This window comes from Pongo pygmaeus, chromosome 19 (genome assembly GCF_028885625.2).
Source record: "Pongo pygmaeus isolate AG05252 chromosome 19, NHGRI_mPonPyg2-v2.0_pri, whole genome shotgun sequence".
Lineage (NCBI taxonomy): Eukaryota > Metazoa > Chordata > Mammalia > Primates > Hominidae > Pongo > Pongo pygmaeus.
Window position 1 is genome coordinate 98,004,106 of NC_072392.2, and position 17,850 is coordinate 98,021,955.

Below are 17,850 nucleotides of genomic sequence, written 5' to 3' on the forward strand. Positions count from 1 at the left end.
GGAGGGAGGGGAGGAGCCTGGAGCCCTGAGGGCGCGGCTGGCAATAAAGGCAGATGCTCAAGTTGATGCCACCCCACACACATGAGGCTGGGACCAGGGGTGGCACTGACACAGCTGGGGAGCCCACTCCCGAGGTACGACCCGGGGATGTGCACAGCCACATTCCAAAGACGCATGGGATGAGATCAGCCCGGGTGACCCTGGGACTTTGTCCTCCTCGGCAGGAGCCAGCCCCGTGCACCCTGTGTGCCTGTCCATCTGGAAGACCCAGCATGAGACGCCCGGCTGTCTTCCTCACTGTGGCTCTGGCCACGCTCCTGGCCTCCGGGGCCGGGGCACCGGTACAAAGTCAGGGCTCCCGGAACAAGCTCCTCCTGGTGTCCTTCGACGGCTTCCGCTGGAACTACGACCAGGACGTGGACACCCCCAACCTGGACGCCATGGCCCGAGACGGGGTGAAGGCACGCTACATGACCCCCGCCTTTGTCACCATGACCAGCCCCTGCCACTTCACCCTGGTCACTGGTGAGTACTGCCCCGGGATGGGGCCTGGGGGTGGGAGGGCCTGAGAAACCAGATGGCACAGACCCCTGTCGTGCAGGATAAAGGGGAGAGGTCCTTGCTGCATGCACAGGACACAGCCGAGGGTACCATTAGGAATCCTCACCATTGGTGGCAATAGATCCAGGACAAAGAAAAATGACCAGGGGGGTCCTTAAACCCGTGGCCACAGCCAGGGCAGCAACCCCAGAAGGCTTCAGGAGGAGGGGAGTGTGGTTTCAGAAGGAGGGCAGTGTGGCGGGCTCCCCGCTGGCTCCCACGGCTCCCCTCCCTGCCTGCCCCGCCAGCTGGTTGTGTCAGCCTCTCCCTCTCCCTTCCATCCTTTCCATTTCCCACCCAACACCTCCCTGACAGATCTGCCCAGGCTGTAGACAATACAGACATAGGTTTTTAAAAAGCCAAATATGGGGCCAGGCGCAGTGGCCCACGCCTGTAATCCCAGCACTTTGAGAGGCTGAGGCGGGCGGATCACTGGAGGTCAGGAGTTCGAGACCAGCCTGGCCAACATGGCGAAACCCCGTCTCTACTAAAAATACAAACATTAGCCAGGCATGGTGGTGCATGCCTGTAATCCCAGCTACTTGGGAGGCTGAGACAGAATTGCACGAACCCAGGAGGTGGAAGCTGCAGTGAGCTGACATCGCGCCACTGCACTCCAGCCTGGGTGACAAAGCAAGACTGCATATAAAATATATATATATATATATGAGGCCAAGGCAGGAGGATTGCTGGAGTCCAGGAGGTAGAGGCTGCAGTGAGCCACGATCACACCGCTGCACTCTAGCCTGGGCGACAGAGCAAGACCCTGTGTCAAAAAAATAAACAATAATAAAATAATAAAAAGCCAAGTACCACAAAAAAGGTGTTAGAGAGTTGAAAAGCAACTGGCCCTCCCTAGGGGCTCGGCCACCTCCCAAACCTGGGTCATCCTCCAAAGACCCTGCGTGGGTGTCCCAAGACCCCTGGAACAAAGAACTGCAGACTGCCTTAAACCCACAGGAACGGATCCGCATGCTTCTGGAGGCTAGAAGGCCAAAACCAGGGCATTGCAGGGCTGCACCCACCCGGAAGGTTCTAGCAGAGGCTCCCTCCTCACCTCTTCTGGCTCCTGGGGCCTCGGCAATCCTTGGCATTCCTGGGCTGGTGGCAGCATCACTCCGACCTCTCCCTGCGTCTCCCCAGGGCCTCTCTGCTGTGTGTGTCTGTATTCAAACTTTCCTCTTCTCACTAGGACACCAGTCGCTGAATTTCGGGTCCACACTTCTCCGGTATACATCCCCCTACCCTAGCTAATCACATCTGCAAAGACCCTATTTCCAAATAAGGCCACGTTCTAAGGTTCCAAGTGAGCATGAATGTGGTGGGACACCATTCACCCCAACACAGGCAGCTCATCCCCACACCAGCCTTTCTGCCCCTTCTAACCGCAAATGGAGGCGTGCGGTTCTCCCGTCCGCGCAGCGCCTCTTTCACTCTCTGTATCGCAGATGAGGACGGGAGGGACCTTCTCCACATCATCTCTCCTTTTGCACCTTTTGGACTTAGTACCATGTGCACGTGTTTCCTGTACAAAAATAAATTCAAAAAATCTCCTGGAGCTCCACGTGGTTCACTGAAATTCCTGCCTGGGATCTGGTCTGATGGCTGGGCCATCATTGATTTAATGAGTTCCTTCCTGATGGCCGTGGAGGTCACCTGCAATCTTTTGCTAAAGCAAACAAGGCTGCCACCAGGATCCTTGCACATGCATTCATGCCTGTGTGCCCGTCCAGCTGCGGGACAAACTGAAAGTGGGATTGCTAAAACAGGTCAAAGAACACGTGTCTGTCTATTTGTCTCGGACGTGACCTCGAACCTTGGCTCCCACGGGGCAGTGCAGGAGGAAGTCTGCTCCCCCCAGCCCTGCCCCAGGCCCACTCCCCACCCAGCACACAGGGAAACCTGGGCTGTTTTGACTTCACCTCTTCCAGCCCTGGGTCCGGCCTTTGCTGTGACCCCGGTCCATCCCGCCGCCCTCTGCACCTCTTCCTCCCTCAGGCAAATATATCGAGAACCACGGGGTGGTTCACAACATGTACTACAACACCACCAGCAAGGTGAAGCTGCCCTACCACGCCACACTGGGCATCCAGAGGTGGTGGGACAACGGCAGCGTGCCCATCTGGATCACAGCCCAGAGGCAGGTAATGTCACCCCCACCCATACTGACATTGCAGAGCATGGGGGCACTTAGGCCCAGGCGAGGCTTGGAACCATGTGAGATCCACGGCAGGTCCCTTCCCCACTCCAGGGTCTCGGGGCTTCTGGCCTACCCTGGCACAGAAGGGTGTGAAGTAGGGCCCCAAAAGGGGCAGGTGGTGGGTGCTGGTGAGCTACGTCCGGCTCGGCCCATGGACACAGCCCTGCCCGGTCCTCCCTGGGGGGCCCTGGGAGCAAAAGGAATTGCTCTGTCCCCCTAGTCGGAGGGAGAACTGCACCCTTGGGCCCTGCAGCATTGGGGGTGAGGGTCGGACAGGGAAGATCACTGTGACTCAACAAGAAAGCGTTTAACAATTACACAACTTTCTCCCTTTCCACATCCCTGTCAGAGCTGAACAGCTAAATTCCAAAGGGCCAAAGATAAAATGAGAGGTGGGTTACAGTATTGACCCAGGAAACCCCCCCCCCCACCAGTTTGCAATGCTCTGGGGGCTTCCTGGCCCAGAGGCGAGGCTTCCAGTAAACAAATCAGTGGAAGTTTCCAAGATGAGGCTGGAATAAATTTCAGAGCCCACGCCCACCCCATAGCCAAGGTATCCACTCAAGCTGGGGTTCCCTCGCTCCAGAAGGATCCATAGACACACTCAGGGCTCCTTCCATGGGCTCATGAGCAGGAAGCCAAGGTACAGACCCTGGCATCTCAAGGCACTTGATCCAATGAAAGAATATCCTGGGGGAGTGCTCGCTTCAGCAGCACATATACTAAAATTGGAACGATACAGAGAAGATTAGCATGGCCCCTGCGCAAGGATGACACGCAAATTCGTGAAGCGTTCCATATTTTTATCACACTTCGGGGACTGTTGTGGGGTGGGGGGAGGGAGGAGGGATAGCGTTGGGAGATATACCTAATGCTAGATGACGAGTTGGTGGGTGCAGCGCACCAGCATGGCACATGTATACATATGTAACTTACCTGCACGTTGCGCACATGTACCATAGAGCCTAAAGTATAATAATAATAATAGTAATAATAATAAAAAAAAGAAAAAAAAAATAATAAAGTTTGAAATTTACTAAAAAAAAAAAAAAAAGAATATCCTGGGGGAGTGGACGGGCAGGTGGGGTGGACAGAGGACTGGGGGGACAGACAAATTCTAAATAAAGCAGCAGTCGAGTTAGGGGCAGACAGGCGGCCAGGCAGAAGGCTGGAGGGGCAGGTGGATGGGACACATGAGACAAACAGACTCATGCCTGGACCAGAGCCCAGCAGGGCAGGCCAGACTGAGGTTCAGAAGGAGATGCTTTCTGGGCAGTGTGACCTCGAAGCAGGCATCACAGCCCAGTGATGAGGCAGACACTGTGTATCTGGGAATTTTTTTTTTTTTTTTTGAGACGGAGTCTCGCTCTGTCGCCCAGGCTGGAGTGCAGTGGCGCGATCTCCGCTCACTGCAAGCTCCGCCTCCCGGGTTCACGCCATTCTCCTGCCTCAGCCTCCCAAGTAACTGGGACTACAGGCACCCGCCACCATGCCCGGCTAATTTTTTTGTATTTTCAGTAGAGACGGGGTTTCACCATGTTAGCCAGGATGGTCTGGATCTCCTGACTTCGTGATCCGCCCACCTCGGCCTCCCAAAGTGCTGGGATTACAGGCCTGACCCACTGCACCCGGCCTCTGGGAACATCTTTATACTGATGTCTTGTTTAGTGCTCAAGTCCAGTGGGCACCTGTTGTTTCCTCTATAAAATCAGGTTTTACCCCCATAGAACATGAGATCAGGCATGTTTTAGAAATTAAAGGCCCCGCAGCTGCAGCTAGGAGCAGGGATGGGTGGGTGGAACAGAGAAGTAGGCAGGTGAGGGACAAATGTGTTCACAGGCATGGGACAAGGGGCGGCCCACTGAGGAGTCCTGTCTTTCACGCTGTCTTGTCTGGCAGGGCCTGAGGGCTGGCTCCTTCTTCTACCCGGGCGGGAACGTCACCTACCAAGGGGTGGCAGTGACGCGGAGCCGGAAAGAAGGCATCGCACACAACTACAAAAATGAGACGGAGTGGAGAGCGAACATCGACACGGTGATGGCATGGTTCACGGAGGAGGACCTGGATCTGGTCACACTATACTTCGGGGAGCCAGACTCCACGGGCCACAAGTACGGCCCCGAGTCCCCGGAGAGGAGGGAGATGGTGCGGCAGGTGGACCGGACCGTGGGCTACCTCCGGGAGAGCATCGCGCACAACCACCTCACAGACCGCCTCAACCTGATCATCACATCCGACCACGGCATGACGACCGTGGACAAGCGGGCTGGTGACCTGGTCGAATTCCACAAGTTCCCCAACTTCACCTTCCAGGACATCGAGTTTGAGCTCCTGGACTACGGACCAAACGGGATGCTGCTCCCTAAAGAAGGGAGGCTGGAGAAGGTGTACGATGCGCTCAAGGACGCCCACCCCAAGCTCCACGTCTACAAGAAGGAGGCATTCCCCAAGGCCTTCCACTACGCCAACAACCCCAGGGTCACACCCCTGCTGATGTACAGCGACCTTGGCTATGTCATCCACGGGGTGAGTCGCCTGCTGGAGGCATCACCTCTAGGGGCTCCCTCCCCAGGCTCTGGGTTTTTTTTTTCTTTTTTTTTTTTTTTTTTTTTTTTTGAGACCAGGGTCTTGCTCTGTTGCCCAGGCTGGAGTGCAATGGCAAGATCTCAGCTCACTGCAGCCTTAAACTCCCAGGCTCAAGCGATCCTTCCACCTCAGCCTCCTGAGTAGCTGAGACCACAGGTGCACGCCACCATGCCTGGCTAATTTTTGTGTGTGTTTTGTTTTGTTTCGTTTGAGACAGAGTTTCACTCTTGTCATCCAGGCTGGAGGGCAGTGGTGCGATCTTGGCTCGCTGCATCCTCCACCTCCTGGGTTCAAGCGATTCTCCTGCCTCAGCCCCCTGAGGCATTACAGGCACCTGCCACCATGCCTGACTAATTTTTTGTATTTTTAATGGAGGCAGGGTTTTGCCATGTTGGCCAGGCTGGTCTCGAACTTCTGGCCTCAGGTGATCCACCCACCTTGGCCTCCCAAAGTTATGGGATTCAGGTGTAAGCCACCGCACCCAGCTGATTTTTGTATTTTTTTGTAGAGACAGGGTTTTGCATGTTGCCCAGGCTGGTCTCAAACTCCTGGGCTAAAGCGATCTTCCTGCCTGGGCCTCCCAAAGTGCTGGAATTACAGGGGTGAGCCACTGCGTCTGGCCTCTCCTTCCATCTCTATAGAGGCACTCCCTGTTTCTAGCTGGTCCCCAGTTTGAGGAGTGTCAGCACCGAAGGGACACATCCTTCACTATGCAGTAGTGTGTGTGTGCACATCTGTGTGTGCCCTCCACATTCAGGCACCAGGCAGTGGGAGTGTGTGTGCACATCTGTACCCATCATGTCCAGGCACCGTGTGATAGGCGTGTGTGTGCGTGTGCACATCCATGTGTGTCTGTGTGCGCGCGCGCGTCCTACGTGTCCAGGGTAAAGTGTAGAAGTCCAGCCCCAAGGGTGACATGGAAGAGGCAGGAAAGAGTCAAGAGCCCAACCTCCCCTCAGCAGAGAGCACAGGGATGCTGAGCCGGAAGCGAAGCACAGATTAGGGAGCAGACATCCCCGGAAAGGAAGTGACCTATGGGAGCCAGCGTTCAACACCGCACAGGCGGCAGGGCCCGAAGCCTGGAGCTGCCCGCTCCACTCCCATTTACTCAGGGTCTGGTCTCCGTTCATTTAACTGGACCTTCCCTGAGCTTCATTCTTTAGGGTGACTGATCTTTGGAGGCTCAGAATTCAGGGAAATTGAGTCTTGGAACCCCTCCAGCCCCAACGTTGGTGCTCCTTCCTAAGGGGGTGTTCATAGGGTGGATAGGGCAGGCGGAGAGGGTCTGCTGCTCCCAGCAAGGACCCAGGACCCTTGCCCGCTCCCCGGCAGAGAATTAACGTCCAGTTCAACAATGGGGAGCACGGCTTTGACAACAAGGACATGGACATGAAGACCATCTTCCGTGCCGTGGGCCCCAGCTTCAGGGCGGGCCTGGAGGTGGAGCCCTTTGAGAGCGTCCACGTGTACGAGCTCATGTGCCGGCTGCTGGGCATCGTGCCCGAGGCCAACGATGGGCACCCGGCTACCCTGCTGCCCATGCTGCACACAGGTGAGGGCAGGGTGCCCCAAATCCCCGCCTGCCCTGGTGTGTACATGTGTGCACACGTGGGTGCCTGCATGTCTGTGACCAGGACACCCTCGAGCCCTGAGTGGGGCCGCCTCCCCTGGCTTTGGAGAACACCGGAATCCCTCACATTCCCACAACATGTGACCTCTCACGAGCACCTCATGCATCTCGGGCGGCACGAGAGGGCGAGGGGGAGGAGTGGGCAGCCTTGCTCAAGAAGGGGACGGAGGGAGCGAGAGTGGCCCAGACGGGCCTGCTGTGCAGAGCCCACCTCCTGGCTGCTGGATCCCCACTCCCTACTCCCCACTCACCACCACAGCAACCTGAGGGCCTCCTTTCTGGAATCTTCCTGTATCAGTCTCCCACACACACACCTCCCCGAACCTGCCCCATCTTGGGGACAAAGGCCACCTGGAAACTGACAAGGTGGCGACCCTGGTGGGGGCCTGGCTGGAGAGGGGTGGGCTCTACTGAGCGGGGCTATGAAGGGCCGTGGTGGACAAGGGCCATGGGACCAAAGGGGCGGTGAAAGAGGAAGTAGGGGCTCGTGGGGACCACCAGAGGACCCTGAGTTTACTGTGGAGGAGCTGGGGTGAGAAGCCATCCCTCTCTCCCTCACGGGTCCTCTGGCTTTCCTTAGAGTCTGCTTTTCCGCCTGATGGAAGTTCTACTCTCCTGCCCAAGGGAAGATCTGCTCTCCTGCCCAGCAGCAGGCCCCTCCTCGTGATGGGACTGCTGGGGACCATGATTCTTCTGTCTGAGGTCGCATAACGCCCCATGGCTCAAGGTCAGAGACCCAGAAGGTAGAGGCGGGAGGGTGGCCCCACACTCCCTGACCCTCCACCCTGATGTCCCAGCTACAGTCCTAGGCAGCCAGAACAGAGCTGCCAGGCCCCACCAAGCAGGTGTCTCCCACTGACCTGGCTGCCACAGAGAGGCGATCACCCCTGAGATCCCGAGGCTGACCCTTCCAGCCTCTCTGCTCTGGGCTTGGAGGAGGTCTTTCCAGAGCAGACCACCCAGACCAGTGGCCAGAATTCCCACCCTCCCCCAAAAGCCAGAACTCCCTCAGCCTCTGGCCAGAGCTGCTGCCTCCCCTCCTTCCTGTCATCTCTGTGCTCCACTGGGCTAGCTCGGAAACCATCACCTGGGGTGCATTTGGGAGGAGAGCTCTGGGGCTGTGTTCCTGGAACTCTCCAGGAGCCTCCTAGGACACGCATGAGGTGTGTTTGGTAGGAGAGCACCAGGGCTATATTCCTGGAACTCTCTGGAAGCCCACCTCTGAGGACACGCATGGGGTGCATCTGGGAGGAGAGCTCCGGGGCTGTGTTCCTGGAACTCTCTGGAAGCCCACCTCCGAGGACACGCGTGGGGTGTGTTTGGGAGGAGAGCTCTGGGGCTGTGTTCCTGGAACTCCCCAGGAGCCTCCGAGGACAGTGCTCCCTTGTCTGTCTGTGCAGCCACAGCCTCCTAGGCCAAGCAGAAGAAAGTCATTCATTCATCCCGAAAATATGTAACGGGAGCCAGCGCCATGCCAGGCTCTGGTCTGGGCTCAGGATATGCAGCGAACAAGACAGTCCAGGACCTGTCATTTAAAGGTGCAAGAAAGCAGAGGATACAAAAGCAAATGAATCCACGCACAGAGTGCTCAGATGCTTGTGATGGCAAAGAAGAGACGGCCACAGGCAGGGACGAGGCAGGCGCGACCTTTTCATTTGCCCAGCCTGGAATGGCCTCTCTGAGAAGGTGGATTTAGGGAGAGACCAGAATGACAAGAAGAAGCCAGACACGCCAGGCAGGGGAAAGAGCCAGGGACAGGCCCGCGGTGGGACAGGTTCGGCATGTTTGGGATGAGACAGAAGGCCAGTGTGCCTGCAGGTTGGCACAGAACGAGACTCTAACAGGAGCTGACCACAGCCCCAAGGCAGGAGGTTGCCGGATGCACAGCGGGGAGCCCCAAGCTGAGGTTACACAGGGTCTGAGGTGGATGATTAAATGAGTGGCTCCCACTGCTGGGCCGGGGACAGAAACGGAAGCAGGAAGTGGCCAGTTTGGAGGTCGCTGCAGGGCCCAGCAGGACATTCCAGTGGCAGGGGTGGAGAAGCTGCAATGTGCACAGATTCCAAATACCTTTAAGAGGCACGACATTCGAGGTTTGTGGACAGATTATGTGGGAGGGTGAAGAAAATAGAAAAATGAAAGATGGGTCCGATGCTTGGGTCCTGAGCCACTTGCTGACATGCTAAACTGTTGGGGACAGGAGTCGGGGGGACCAAGACTTGTTTCGGCCGTAATCAGCCTCAGTGCCGGTGACACAGCCACGTGTCATCTCCACAATTTGTGCAGACGAGTCCACAGCCAAGGATGCAGTTTAGTCTGGCAATTTAAATTTGAGACTTGTCAACACAAGCTATGGCACTCAATGAAAGCCCCCAGCCAGAAGGAGTGGACTGAGAAGAGATGGTGACCACACCACTCACTGAGAAGGCGGGGCTGGTGAGACAGGAAAAGCCAAGAGCTTGTCATGGGTCAACAGGGGAATGAGGCCAGGCGTGGTGGCTTCCGCCTGGAATCCCAGTACTTCCAGAGGCCAACGCAGGAGGATCGCTTGAGCCCAGGAGTTCAAGACCAGCCTTGGCAATATAGTTAGACCCCATCTCTGTACAAAATTTTTTTTAATTAGCTGGGCATGGTGGTGAGTGCCTGTAATCCCAGCTACTGGCAGGCAGACTGAGGTGGGAGGATCGCTGGAGCCCAGGAGGTGGAGGCTGCAGTGAGCCTTGTTCTTGCCACTGCACTCCAGCATGGGCAAGAGTGAGACCCTGTCTCTAAAAAATAAATCAATGAAAGAGAAAGGAGCGGGTTTAGGGTTTAGAGAAGTAGGAATGTGGAGATGTGTGTGGTGGGGAGGACCGTTCATGCCAAATGTCACATCCGGAAGGGGACCAGAGGACCCTTCAGCCCGAACCCCTCATGCAGATGAGGATGCTGCAACCCAGAGGCATTAGCTGACTGGTCCAAGGGCACCAAAGAGTGGCCAGTGGTGTGTAAATGTCAGTTTTAAGGTCCTGGTCCTGAGTACTTTCAGCCACAACACCTGCCTCTCTGCGCTCAGGGGCTTGGGTCCTTGAAGCAAGTCTTCCGGCACTAGGCAGGGATGTGATAATGTTTCCATGGCACTAGAGTCCACAACCATTTGTTCTCCACATTAACCAAGGGAGGGACTCAGAAAAAGTCATTATTCAGACTCACACACAAGGAAATTGAAGCACGGAAAATCAAAGATCAGGTGACTCTGCATATTCTCACACGGCTTTTCCCCAGAGGAGCAGCCACGGTGGCGTCCCAGCAAACCAGCTCTCCAGATCCCCCTCAAAAAGCCCTGGTGTTGGCCCTTACCCATTTCGGCGGCGTGAACACTCTCACCGTGGCCCATTTCTAGCTACCAACGTGAGGTCACTGAACACAAAGTAGGGAAGACGCCCGCAGAATCATCTTTCACAAGCAGCATCTGCTGGGCTGAGCAGGTTGCTAAGAGCTGGGGGGTCCGAAGTTTTCATCACAGCCTGGGAAAGTCCATTTGGAACTAGGCTGTTTTCTGTGGCTAGCTTCTTTTCTTTTCTTTTCTTTTTTACACAGATTCTCACTGTGTTGCCCAGGCTGGGGTGCAGTGGTGCAATCACAGCTCACTGCAGCCTCGACCTCCTGGGCTCAAGCAATCCTCCCATCTCAGCCTCCTGAGTAGCTGAGACTACAGGTGTGCACCACCATGCCCAACTAATTTTTTAATTTTTAATTTAAAAAAAGAAAAGCAAGCTATGTTGCCCAGGCTGGTCTCAAAACTCCTGGCCTCAAGCGATCCTCCAGCCTTGGCCTCCCAAAAAGCTGGGATTACAGGAATGACCCACTGGGCCCAGTCCCTGGGCCCGTTTATTTTCTCTAAAGGTAGTGTTGAAAGTACATGTGGCCAGTTAAAGGCACATTGTGGAACGGACGCAGTCCTTGCCCTGACTTTACAGAGTCCTCCTTCCCCAGCCAGAAAAGCGGGCAGAAGACGAGGGGAAGCTCTTCTGCCTCCTGGGATCCGCACACTGCCAGCCAGGCCTGGGACAGTTCCCACCCCTCCCCTCCCAGCCTTGGGAGAAGGGTCTGAAGCCTCACATCATCACGCCGCCCCCATGTCCACACCTGCCCCGCACCTGTGCCCTCCCAGGAATCCCTACACAGGCCCTTCTCAGCGCAGCCTGTTAGGGCCGCCCCCTTCCACTGCCTGCCGCCCCCTCTCCCCCAGCCCACCAGCCTGCTTCCCACGACCCCTCCCTCCCAGTCCAGCCGCACCGCTGCTTCACCTGTCCCACCAGACCCGCCCTCAGCCTGCCCCATCCTCTCCTCCCAGACCAACGCGTGCTGCTTGCTCTTCCAGGAAGCCTCCGGGAGCTGCCCGCAGGCCCTGGGCCGGCTGTCTCGCTGTGATGCTCTGCTGGTCTCGGACGGACCCTGCCTCCCCAGCTTATCCCAGGCCAGAGGCTGCATGCCACTGTCCCCGGCAGCGCCAGCCCCTGCTTGGCTGTTATGGTGCTGGTAATAAGCCTCGCAGCCCAGGTCCAGGGCCCCCGGCGAGCCGGTCCCATAACCAGCCCCCTGCCCCTGCCGCTGCTCCTCTCCTTCGGGCCCCCTCCTCCTGCAAAACCCGCTCCCGAAGCGGCGCTGCCGTCTGCAGCCACGCGGGGGCGCGCGGGAGCTCTGCGGGCGCGGGAACCTGCAGACCCGGCCTCGGCCAGCTGGGAGGGTCCCGCCCCGGCACGAAGCACCCATGGGAATAAAGGCCAAGCCGCGACAGTCAGCACGGGGGAGCCTTTTCCCTAAAGCCTGCCGGTTTCCCGACGGTCCCACCATTGACCCCAGCGCGGGATAAATTTCTAACTCCTTGCCAGGCTTCACAAGCCCCAGGGACCCCTCCATTCTCGTTAGGGGTGGGCCCTGGTTGGACGGCTGGCCAGTCCTGGAAAAGGGGTGAGTTTCCTAAAAGGAAGGGGGGAAGGCATGAGGAGGCTGTTTGTGAACGACAGGGAAGCAGCATCTGTAAGCCACAGTGCTCAGCAAGAAATCACGTTAAACAAGGCGGAAACACCGCAAAGAAAGTCGCGTGGATTGGCTCTGACACAGGATTGGGATGGCCATGGCCAGGAGCCGAGGGACCCTTCCACACCTATTCTCCTGTGCATTAAGAGCATATGCTTTGGAGTCAGATAAACTCATGTTCCAGCCCTGGCCCCCCATCCAGATGCTGTGGCGTTGGCAAAGCAGTTGACCCTCCCCAGCCTCAGTTTCCTTATCTGAAAAAGTGGGATAATGAGGACCATGCCCGCCTCCCTGGGGTACCTGAGAGTGAAGTGGACACATTGCGGGGAGGCTGGCACAGAGGCTGGCCCCAAGCAGGTGCTCAAGGATGGCAGCCCCTGGGAGGATTAAAATCCTGCCCTGGGAGGTGCTGGGTTTGTCAGTGCCACCCTGCAGAGTAAACCAGCTGGGACAGCAGGAGATGCAGTCTTTGAAACCTGAGTTTGTCAGATCTGCCTATTTCCCTGCCTCCGAAGCCCGCAGCCCCCAGCCCCCAGCCCCGACCCCGGGTCTCCTGCTTCAGCTCCATGGAGTCTCCAGGACCCATCCCAGCCTGCTCTCTGCAGCAGCCTGATCGGCTGCCTGGGGCTGAAGTCCTGCCTCAGCCTGAAGAGCCTGGACTTTGGCCTGGCCTGTGGGCCCCCTGCCCCACAATCCAATTGCTCTTCCTGGAAGGACTGCCCCAGTCCCCATGCCAGTGCCTGCAGCCACACCCCATGACACCCAGGCCAGCCACCCACCTGCACAAGCTCTGGCTCTGTGGCTGGGCTAGGGAGGGGAGGGGGGCACCCTCCCTGGACAGGCCCAATTCCAGTCTCAGCCCTCCTGAGCCTGCCCCACCTGGCCAGACGAGACCAGGTAGAGTCCACATCCAGGTCCTCGGAGTGGTGAGCGCTCACAGTGCCGGCATTGCCACTGCCCAGTCTCCAAGAGAAGCCCTGCCTTCCTCTGAGCCCCCCAACCACCATCACCACATTTGCTCAGCCCTGTTCATCAGCGTTGCAGGGGCTGGGCCAACAAGAGCTGTGAGAATTGCCTCATCCACAGAAGAAGAAAAGAAACAGAGAGGAGAAAGAAAGAGGAGAAACAGGAAAATAACCAAGTCTGTCTCACATTCAGTATTCCATTGCTCCAGATGTCTGGTGTCACAAAGGCATCACCGAGAGAGTCCTGGTGGCTGGCTGAGCACTCGCTGATGGAGCTTCCGGTGTCAGGAGCATGGGGGCTGAGGCCTGGCTGCATGCATGGGGGGCTGATTTTCCTATCCGTGCAGCCCTAGGTGTCAAATGTGAGGGGTGCCACCCTGAGCAGCACAGTCCCAGTTCAAATCCAGCTCGCCCTCTCCAACACCTGCTCTGTGGCCCTGGGCAAGTTGCTAACCTCTCTGGTCCTGTCCTCCTCTGTAAATCCAGGACCAGTGGCAGGACCTGTCTCATAGGGTGGTCTCGGTGATAACATGAGTTAATATTCACAAACAGCTGCGAACAGGGCCTGCTGAATGGAAGGCCTGGCTGTTAGGAAGAGACAGGGCGGCAATTACCTTGTATCCAAGTGTGAGAAAGTCATTCACTATTTTAGACCCACCTCCAAGCCTTCTTGCTTCTGTAGCAGAACATTTCTGGTCCATGAATCCCACCCCAACAGGTGTCTTCTGTGACATGAAGAGAGGCACCAGGCTCAGAGCTCCAGCAGCCAAGCAACAGCATAGGATGGATGGACGGTTGCCACAGCTTGATTTGCCTTGTGTTTTTTTTTATAATCACCTTCAATTTTTGGTTAGTGCTACTCATTTTTCATCGACATCTGTTTTTTTCTTTTTCCTTTTTAAAATTAATTTAAGCGATTTTTTTTTTTTTTTTTTTTTGAGACAGAGTTTCACTCTTGTTGCCCAGGCTGGAGTGCAATGGTGCAATCTTGGCTCACTGCAACCTCCACCTCCTGGGTTCAAGCAGTTCTCCTGCCTCAGCCTCCCGAATAGCTGGGATTGCAGGTGTGTCGTGTGCCACCACGCCCAGCTAATGTTTGTATTTTTAGTAGAGACAGAGTTTCAGCATGTTGGCCAGGCATGTCTCAAACTCCTGACCTCAGGTGATCCACCCACCTTGGCCTCCCAAAGTGCTGGGATTACAGGCGTGAGCCACCATGCCTGGCCTAATTTAAGGCATCTCTTCATGGTCCTTAAAAAAGTCTTTTTTTTTTTTTTTTTTTTGAGACAGTCTCACTCTGTCACTTGAGCTGAAGTGCAGTGGCATGATCTCAGCTCACTGCAATCTCCACTTTCCAGGCTCAGGTGATCCTCCTGCCTTAGCCTCCCAAGTAGCTAGGACTACAGGTGCCTGCCACCTGTAATTATCAGCATGCTCGGCTAATATCTGTATTTTTAGTAGACATGGGGTTTCATGCTGGTCTCCAAATCCTGACCTCAAGTGATCCACCCACTTTGGCCTCCCAAAGTGCTGGGATTACAGGCAGTGAGCTACTGCACCCAGCTAAAAGTGTCTTTCAAAAAATTAAATTAGCCAGGCACAATGGCACATGCCTGTAATCCCAGCACCGCGAGAGGCAGAGGCAGGAGGATCGCTTGAGCCCAGGAGTTTGAGACCAGCCTGGGCAATATAAAGAGACCTTGTCTCCACAAAAAGTTTTAAAATTAGCCAAGTGTGGTGGTGCATGCCTGTAGTCCCAGCTACTCAGGAGGCCGAGGTGGGAGGATCGCTTGAGCATGAGAGGTTGCAGTCAGCCGAGATCGTACCACTGCACTCCAGCCTGGGCAACAGAGCAAGACACTGTCTCAAGAAAAAAATCATATTAAGTAACAAAGAATGGGCTGAATTAAAGAGAAATGTTGACTAAGTAACAATGAAGGTTGCTGGGGGACATGACAAATTATATACAAGAGGTTGGCCAACGGCAAACCTGCTGGGGGTCATCAGGCTCTGGCCTGCCTCCTCTGCCCACCAACCATGTGGCCAGCCCAAGAAGTTTCTGGAGGGTAGCACTGACCTCCCATGGGCAGCGTCCAAAGATTCCCCCCAGTTTTCCCTGCCGAATGCACGGTGTTTCCCGGGTGCCCTGCACCCTTCCTGGCTATCAGATGACCAAGTTCAGGACTGCTCAACACCGATCTTGCAATTGACTATGCAAAGCTCATTTTACCATCGGCCCAACTGAAACAGACTCAGTAGAAAACCACGGGTGACACAAAGCTATGCACTGCATACTGTAGCCACTTGGAGCTGACTGGGGACAAGTCACACAGACATATCATCCACACAAACCTGTCAACCCAGATCCTTCTCTGAATTTAGCCAGTCCAGGTGCTAGCAGTAACACACAAAACATCCAGGTACTGACTGGGGTGGTTCTTGCAAGGCAGGTCATACCACTGGGACACAGAAAGCAGGCTTGGGGACAGGCATGGTGGCTCACTCCTGCAATCCCAGCATTTTGGGAGGCCGAAGCAGGTGGATCACCAGAGGTCAGGAGTTCGAGACCAGCCTGGCCAACGTGATGAAACCTCATCTCTACTAAAAATACAAAGATTAGCCGGGCGTGGTTGTGGGTGCCTGTAATCCCAGCTACTCGGGAGGCTACAGCAGGAGAATCACTTGAACCCGGGAGGCGGAGTTTGCAGTGAGCCAAGATCATGCCACTGCACTCCAGCCTGGGTGACAAGAGCGAAACTCTGTCTCAAAAAAAAAAAAAAAAAAAAAAAAACAAAAAAACCAGAAAAGAAAAGAAAAGTGAAAGCCAGCTTGGTTAGGAGGCCCCTCCCCAGTAGAGTCAGCTCTGTATACTGTCACCAGGAGGCGGAGCTCTTGGGCCCCTCAACACTCCTGGAAGCCTTCCTCACTTCCTCACTTCCTCAGGCACCTTTTGAAGCAGTGAGAATTGAGAACTCCCTTCTGTTCCTCCAGCTCCTCCCTCTCCTCCTCCTCTTCCTTCTTCTCTGAAAAAGCTTCAGTCCTGCTCAGACCCAGCCTTGAGATGGTGGTCAAGGATAATTGTTTGCTGAAGTCTTAGATGGACCCCCAAGTAAGCACTGGTAGTTCAGAGAGGAGAACTGGAACCCTCAGGGCCAGGTTTTTCTGGGGAGGGGGGATCCCCTGAGGGAAGGGATCCCCTGAGGGAAGGGATCAACAGTCCCATCCCTAGCACAAAGACCACCTTGGATCAGCAGTTTCCAAATCTGAGCAAGCCTCAGAATCACCTTGTGAGATCTGGGGCGGGGCGGGCACACACATATCCACTCCCACACTCCTTAACCTGCAGGTCTGGGGTGGGCCTGAGACTCTGCATTTCTGACCAGAGCCTGGGTGATTCTGCTGCTGCTGGCCTGGGCCGGACACTCCAGAATCGCTGCACCTGATAAAGGTTATGGATAAATAAATGCATGAGGGAGTGAAAGCTGGTCCTGCTCATCCTCCTCAGGTTAAACGGATGAAAAGGCAGCACCACCCCCAGGCCAGGCACTGGGCAGAGGAGGGAGGGGAGCACAAGCACCTCCAGGCTCACTCCCAGTGGGGCCTGGCCAGCTCCTTCCCAGAGAGGCGCAGCTTGCTTATGCAAACAAGCCCTTTCTTTCCAGAATGCAGGGAGCACGAGCCCAGAGTCTCTCCTCTGCACTGATGTCCAGCCTCTGTCAAAGGCAGGGACTTTCTTGGTTCACTATCAGCCTTTTCTTGTGCTCCGGGTCGGAACAGGAGCACCTGTAAGTTCATGTAACCGACAAGTCTGTTCGCGATGCCGTCCTGGGCTCCTTAAGGCCTGGGCTCCCCATCTTTAGAATGGGTGGGTTCATCTCCCACAAGCCGATCCTAAGAGCCAATAACCACGCCTGCGGCTTCCGACCTAGGAGCTGCAAACACCTGGCGCGGGAGACTCTCAGGGGAAAGAAACAGCAGGAATTACTCTGTCCCCAGCTCCAGGCCTGCAGAGGACCCGAGTGAGGTCCCCGGGTTCCCTGGGCAAGCAGCAGGGACCGAGGAGGGCACCGCGTCCCGACCCCTGCCCCGGCGCCCCACCAGGAGGGATGTCAAGGCGAGGGAGGACTCCCAGGGGTGCGTGCCGGGGCAGCCCAGTTCCTCCGCGGGCTTCTTTGGGACGAGCAGCCTCCCCTCCCCCACGCCCGCCGTCTGAGGTGCGCAGGGCCCCCTCCCCAGCGCAGCGGCGCGGGGGCTGCAGGAGCATCTGTTGCCATGGTGACGCGCAGCGCTGCGCTCCTCGGATCCGGCGCCACCGCCGCCACCACCGCAGTCCAAGAAGCCGAGAGCTGGGGCTCAGGCGGGACCGGGAGACGGGCATCCCGCACACGCGCCACACACACTGCACATCTGCGACGGGCATCCACGCACGCTGCACACCGGCACACTCACTGGCACACTCATGCGCTTGCCACCCCATCCCCCCACCCAGACATAGACACACAACACAACACACACGCACACACTGCACACACCTGGCACCGTGTGCACCACCTCATGCCACAACCAGCCACACACCCCACACGCGCCCGAACTACACCCTTCACCCACACTGCACACGCTGCAGCCCTGTGCACGCTACATAACACACGCACCCCACACACCCACTCGGGAACCCGACGCGGGTGAACAAGCGATGGGAACAGGCCCTCGGGGTGGGCCGTAGCGGGTAGGGCGGGCGGCGGGGGTCGCACCCGGGTCGGCGCACTCGCAGCAGGCTAGTGCCGCCCCCTCCCCCTCGCCGGCTGCCAAGTCTTTGCCCTCTCCGCGGCCGGGCCCTGCGGGGCATC

The 17,850-nt window shown here is 56.6% G+C and overlaps 1 protein-coding gene and 1 non-coding gene across 3 annotated transcripts; both read left to right on the plus strand.

Annotated features, from left to right (window-relative positions):
• Positions 1 to 74: 74 nt before the first annotated feature.
• Positions 75 to 11,907, plus strand: ENPP7 (ectonucleotide pyrophosphatase/phosphodiesterase 7). 2 transcript variants are annotated; one of them, XM_054457449.2, is made up of 7 exons: positions 120 to 134; positions 225 to 525; positions 2,599 to 2,744; positions 4,700 to 5,326; positions 6,719 to 6,938; positions 7,597 to 7,743; positions 11,380 to 11,907. In XM_054457449.2, the coding sequence occupies exons 2-6, from the start codon at positions 273 to 275 to the stop codon at positions 7,725 to 7,727; spliced, it is 1,377 nt and encodes a 458-aa protein (XP_054313424.2). In that variant the 5' UTR covers positions 120 to 134; positions 225 to 272; the 3' UTR covers positions 7,728 to 7,743; positions 11,380 to 11,907. The 2 variants fall into 2 exon arrangements, with proteins under 2 accessions (XP_054313423.2, XP_054313424.2); XM_054457448.2 differs by having other exon boundaries at positions 75 to 525.
• Positions 3,499 to 3,605, plus strand: LOC129018426 (U6 spliceosomal RNA). The gene has a single exon (XR_008495257.2). It is a non-coding gene; the product is annotated as a U6 spliceosomal RNA (small nuclear RNA).
• Positions 11,908 to 17,850: the final 5,943 nt, after the last annotated feature.